The sequence below is a fragment of the Phaseolus vulgaris genome, chromosome 7 (assembly GCF_051622355.1).
Source record: "Phaseolus vulgaris cultivar YP4 chromosome 7, ASM5162235v1, whole genome shotgun sequence".
Taxonomy (NCBI): Eukaryota; Viridiplantae; Streptophyta; class Magnoliopsida; order Fabales; family Fabaceae; genus Phaseolus; species Phaseolus vulgaris.
The window spans coordinates 39,089,472-39,095,479 of record NC_143504.1 but is presented as its reverse complement, the minus strand read 5'-3'; the positions used below and the strand labels follow the sequence as shown (position 1 = coordinate 39,095,479).

The following is a 6,008-nucleotide window of genomic DNA, read 5'->3' as shown; positions in this document are numbered from 1 at the left end:
CAACCGATCAAGTTCACCCCGACCTATTTGTCACCTGGTCCAGGTGTCACCCTGCGAGTGGTCCACGTGGTTATCTTCTGCTGACGTCATCGACCACCGATGACCGACCGGATCAGAAGCGTAGAGCTTGCTCGATCAGCAAGCCATTAGGTCCTTCCAAGACTATTCCTGCTCCACTTCCTTGTTGGTTGGACGAACCATCGACCGAGAGCGACCACTTCGATCCTGGGTCCGCCTCTTGGTCGACCCCGAGTGATAGCTCTGCAACGAAGTCCGCATATAATTGACCTTTGATGGATCCTCTGGGCTTGTACCGGATATCAAACTCCGACAGCTCCACTGCCTAGCGAACCATCCTTCCAGCAACGTCAGGTTTTTGTAGTACCTTCTGGATGGGAAAGTTCGTCATCACCACTACTGCAAAACTGTGAAAGTAGTGGCGGAGCCTCCAGGCCGAGAATACCACGGCCAATGCTGCCTTCTCCAGCGACTGGTACCTCGTCTCCGGGCCTTGCAAGGCTTTACTCACAAAATAGATGGGCCTCTGTACTTGGTCCTGCTCCTGGACTAGCATAGAACTGATGGCCCGCTCTGTTACCGCAAAGTATAGTCGGAGGGGCACGCCTGCCACTGGTTTGCAAAGCACTGGTGGTGTCGCCAAGTACTCTTTCAACTTGAGGAATGCCGCTTCACACTCGTCAGTCCACGCAAAGCGACTATTTCTCTTGAGGCACTGGAAATAGGGGTGTCCCTTCTCTACTCCTGCAGAAACCAACCTTGATAATGCTGCCATTCGCCCTGTCAGTTGTTGCACTTCCTTCACTGATGTCGGGCTCCTCATAGCGATGATGGCTGCGCACTTATCAGGGTTTACCTCAATTCCCCTCTCCGTAAGCATGAAGCCTAAAAACTTTCCCGCCTCAACCCCAAAAACACACTTCTCAGGGTTCAGCTTGAGGCGATAGTTTGAGATGGTGGCAAACAACTCTTCCAGATCTGTTGTATGTTGCCTCCTATCGCGCGAAGCTACCACCATGTCATCCACGTAGGCTTGTATGTTCCTCCCTAACATAGGCGCCAGGACCTTGTCCATCAACCTCTAGTAGGTGGCGCCTGCATTCTTTAACCCGAACGACATCACTTTGTAGCAGTAGCTACATGTCTCTGTCATGAATGTTGTTTTACCCTCGTCCCTCGGGTGCATCTTGATCTGATTGTACCCCGAAAAAGCGTCCAAAAAGCTCAGCATCTCGCAACCCGAGGCACTATCCACCAGGGCGTTAATGCAGTGTAGTGGATATGAATCCTTGGGGCACGCCTTGTTCAAGTCTGTGAAGTCTACACACATCCTCTACTTCCCGTGTGCTTTCTTCACCAGAACGACGTTGGCCAGCCACTCGGGGTATTGGATTTCCCGGATGTGACCAGCACTCAACAACTTCTGTGTCTCTTCCTTCACCACGAGGCGCATTTCTTCGTTAAACTTTCTCCTCCTCTGTCGCACAGGGCGAACTGTGGCGTCCATGCTAAGATGGTGGCATAAAAAGTCAGGGTCGATGCCCGACATGTCTGAGGCGGACCACGCGAAAGCATCTAAGTGACGTGAAATCACCTCCGCCACTTCGTCCTATTCCTCTTGGCTCAACAAACGCCCCAACTTGAACGTTTTGTCGCCGATCTGTCTCTCCACCACATTGGCCGCCGGTTGGTCTCTGCTATCTTCTTTTGGGGGCGTCGCCTCGTAGTGCTCTCTAGGCGACGCCTCTTCTACGCGCGAAGCGTCGTCATGACTCTCTTCTGTGCGCGCGTCTGCTTCAGGCGTCGCCCTTACGGGTGCGGCCTCGCCAGGCGTTGACTCCGTAGGCGTCGACTCATTCGAGGGTTCTACTTCCATCGCTGTGTTTGAACTCGACGGACGGTCGAATACAATGAACACGCCTCTCTTTGTCTTTAAGCTGTTTTCATAGCATTTTCGCGCTTCTTCTTGATCCGACTTGATGACGATCACCCTGCCACTGAGATCTGGCAACTTCATCTTCATGTGGTGCGTGGAGGATACTGCTCTCAGCCTATTCAACGCCGGTCTTCCCAACAGGATGTTGTAAGCCGAATTGGCGTTCACAACTAAGTACCGAATGCTTTCAGTACGTGAGGCCGCTCCATCTGTGAATGTCGTCCTAAACTCCAAGTAGCCACGCACTTCCACCTGGTTGTCGGCAAACCCATACAAGCATCCGATGTAGGGTCTCAAAAGGTCGGGGAACAACCGTAGCTTGTTGAATGTCGACCAGAACATAACGTCTGCCGAGCTTCCCTGGTCGATTAGAACCCTGTGCACCTTCCTTCCAGCCGTGACAATCGAAATAACCACGGGATCATTTTCGTGCGGGATGACATCTCGTAGGTCCGCCCTGGTGAACACGAGGTCTGACTCCCACGGGTTGCCTGAGATTTTTTCATCAACCGAATTTACTCCCCTCGCATATTTCTTGCGTTGGGATGCAGTGGGTCCCCCTCCCGAAAAACCACCAGAAATGGTGTGAACTTCGCCGTGGACCGGCATCTCATGCGCTTGATCCTCCGCTGGTTCCGGAAGTGCTACGGTCGTGGCGGGTTCAGTGAGATAATCCTTCAAGAACCCGCTTTTTACTAACTCGTCTAACTGGTACCCCAGCGATATGCAGTTGTTGATATGGTGACCGAAAGCTTCGTGGAAGTCACACCAAGAGTCCTTGCGAGGCCCCAGCACCTTGTCAGACTTCACTGGTCGCCTCAATCTTTCGGCTATATTAGGTACGGCGATCAGGTCCTTCAACTCCACCACGAAGTCGTACCTTGTTGGTCTGGCCCTTTCTTTGGCCGGACGATTTCCTCCCGCTTGACCCCTGGGTTGGGGTTTTCTCGCCTCGTAGAGGCGTCTCCCTTCCTGATTCTTCCTTCCCATCGTGGTCTCGTTGACCCTGACGGGTTGAGCCCGTGACTGTGCCCTCGGGCGTGTGGGTGCGACACTCGTGCGCTTCTCACACACCTCTCCCTCAGAGGCAATATGCTCCACCGCGCGACGCCTTATTTCAGCGAAGGTCCTGGGGCGATTGCGAATGATGGACTTGCAAAAGGGGCCAGGGCATACGCCTTTCCTGAACACGTACACGATAATGGGTTCTTTCGTAGTACCAACCTTCACTACTTGAGCCCCGAAACGGTTGATGTACTCCTTCAAAGTCTCACCCTAATATTGTTTCACGTCAAACAGATCATACGAAACGGGTGGTGAGGCCCTGTTCGCCAGGTATTGCTCCCTAAATAACTGCGACAGCTGCACGAAGGAGGAGATATGGCCATCTGGAAGGCTAATGAACCAATCCATGGCCATTCCCGTCAAGGTGCTCATGAAAAGCTTGCATCTTACGGCGTCGGAGCCGCCTACTAGCACCATCTGCGTGTGGAACGCGGTTGATCCTGCCGGCAACTCGATCGTGGAGGAATCGCTTCGTAGCGCTCTCTGCCCTGTCTACGCGACTGCGTCTTCCACAGGGTCACCCTCAGAACCTTCTCTTGCTTCTCTAAACGTGACCTGCAAAACACACAGACGGCGCCTCTAGCGGCCGTTTACACTCCGACGATCAAGTTAGTCCACAGAACCACCAAAGACTAGAAAACTAGTAGTGTGTGTGAAAAACTCTTGCTCTCTGTTTTTCGTATCCCCTCCACTCTCACCCTGATTCTCTGTTTTATCTCTCTTTTCCTGCTTCTGGGCATAACAGAATTCTGTTATGCTTTTCTGGCATGTGTCAGAACCCTGTTATGCTTTTCAGAGAAAGTGTACCTTCAGAATCAGTAGTGGGAGCGGGAGAGTCTGTGCATGTCTGCGCTTGGCTGTGCCTGTCTGTACCTCTAGTGGTACGGAGTGCTCTTTTGTCTGGACCGCACCCCTCTCAGAAGATGACACGTGGAGGCCTGCAACTCACATCTAACCACACACGTGTCACTTCTTGGAAGAGCTCTAGCGCTTCTCTTTGTGTGCCTAAGTTACGCCCTTGCGGAGTAACGAAGGATATTTCTCTCAACTGTGTAAGTGTGTACTCTCCGGAGAACGTCAGGTGTGGCTGGTCTAGGCACACTCACCGATCGTTGCTCTCTGCGTATACAACTTACCCTTCACAGTGTCACGCACGTAATGGGTTGAGGGAATCATCAGTCACTGACTGGTTTACTAGTTCCCTCAGGCCACTCTCGTGCATGATTCCCTGGGATGTGCTCATGCGAGGTCCATGCGTAACGCTCTCGCTGGGAACCTCAGTCCCAGCTTAACTGCATGTAACACGAGACCCCGATGACTATGCACCGAAGACTGATCAGTGCTCTATCTCTCGCGTTCTGCTCCCAGGCGTTAGTCTGAGAACTGACCTGCTGGTGGTCTCTTGGGTACTGACCACCGATCACCGTTCTGGATGATCTGTCCCCTGACCTCTATGTCGCCTGATCTGTCGGTGGTCGCTTGGTTACGGACCCCCCGATCGCCTCTCTTGGCGATCGTCTCCCTTGTCTCTCTGTCACCTGGTCCATGTGTCACCCTGTGAGCGGCCCACGTGGTTCTCTACTGCTGACGTGATCTGCGACCGATGACCGATCGGATCACAAGCCCCCCAGTCTCGAGTCGTGAACTCGTTCTCGGCGAAGAGACTAAGTGGTCGTGCCTTTGGTCCACGTGGCAAGTGGGACCGCATCACGTGCCACCTCACATGCCACTTTTTAACGTTTGGACTTCCTTCCTTAATCTCGCGACACGTGGCCCCATCGACGGCCAACGTGGTGTGTCGCTAGCGCTTCTCTTATTCAAATTGGCGCGCCCTTTCACTGTTCCTTCATCTTCTTCATTCGACTCCCAGACTCTCTGCGAACTTCTCTTCTGCGCACCCATCTTTCTTCAAATTCTCTGCTTCCCAATCTCTTGCGATCATCCAAAGGTATGGTTTTTCTTCTCCCTGGCCCTTTTTTGGTCATCTTTACCGATTGCACTTATCATTCTAGTTATCATGCATTCATCTTCCCTATTTCCCTCTCTCGAACCCGCGCTAGGGTTTTTTCATGCCGTCGCTCTGACTTCTGCTTCTTCTTCTTTCTCTTTTCACCTGGGCATCTCCTTCTCCTTTCCCCTCTCTGTTTTCACCGAAACATTCATCATTCCCTCTTCTTCCATTCATTCTGACTTTTTCGTTTTTCCTGCATTTGCAGCTATCTCACGATGGCTCGCTTGAAACAAACTGCGCGCATCATTGCCCCATCCTCTGGTGCACAGCCTTCCGCGAGTGCGCCATCCCCTGGTGCACAGCCTTCCGCGAGTGCGCCAGCTCCACCACCGCCTGTGGCTACCTCCTACCACGACAATGCCAGGGTCTACGAATGGGCTCCCCTGGCATTGCTCGCTGAAACCTCCACCCTGCTGCCCAAGGGTCATCTCACGTCCCTGCTAAGTCGCAACCCCGATGAGCCCTCCTGCTCCATCGACAGGGAGAATGACTTCAACATCCAAATCCGCATTCCTCCTCGAGGAATGCCTATCTGCGCGGATGACAGGGCTACCAATGGGGTGCCCTTCGTCTTCGTCTACTCCGCTATTTTCAAGAGGTTGAAGCTGCGCCTCCCTTTCACTTTCTTCGAAAAGGAGCTGATGATGGAGTTAAACGTCGCGCCTTGCCAACTCCATCCCAATGCCTGGGCCTTCATCCGGGCGTTTCAAATCCTCTGCAACTATTTCGGGCACAACGCCTCCGTGGACGTGTTCCTCTACTTCTTCGAAGCGAAGAACCCTGGGGACAGGTCCTGGGTCAGCCTGAACGGGGTTGCTGGACGGGTGCTCCTGGGCCTGTACCAGCAATCCTTCAAAGATTGGAAGGGCAGATTCTACATGATATCTGCTACCCCTCACAGTCCAAGTCTGCTCGAGGGGTACCCCCTCTACTGGGTTCCTGGAGTTGAATTCAAGAAATCCAGGGACCTCGAAGCTA

At 53.0% G+C, this 6,008-nt stretch overlaps 1 protein-coding gene across 1 annotated transcript; it reads right to left on the bottom strand.

The window, feature by feature from the left end:
• Nucleotides 1-1,351: 1,351 nt before the first annotated feature.
• Nucleotides 1,352-2,944, bottom strand: LOC137817121 (uncharacterized). Its single transcript, XM_090304803.1, has 3 exons — nt 2,339-2,944; nt 2,009-2,206; nt 1,352-1,495 (listed from the first exon to the last, which is right to left on the bottom strand). The coding sequence occupies exons 1-3, from the start codon at nt 2,942-2,944 to the stop codon at nt 1,352-1,354; spliced, it is 948 nt and encodes a 315-aa protein (XP_090160929.1).
• Between the last annotated feature and the right edge of the window lie 3,064 nt (nt 2,945-6,008).

What these genes read in the sequence shown, in the direction of transcription:
- LOC137817121 (XM_090304803.1), bottom strand. Translation starts at nt 2,944, where the DNA reads ATGGGAAGGAAGAATCAGGAAGGGAGACGCCTCTACGAGGCGAGAAAA. An exon ending in TTGTCACGGCTGGAAGGAAG is followed by an intron (nt 2,207 to 2,338) that starts GTGCACAGGGTT and finishes GCCGACAACCAG; the next exon opens with GTGGAAGTGCGTGGCTACTT. An exon ending in TGCCAGATCTCAGTGGCAGG is followed by an intron (nt 1,496 to 2,008) that starts GTGATCGTCATC and finishes CCTGTGCGACAG; the next exon opens with AGGAGGAGAAAGTTTAACGA.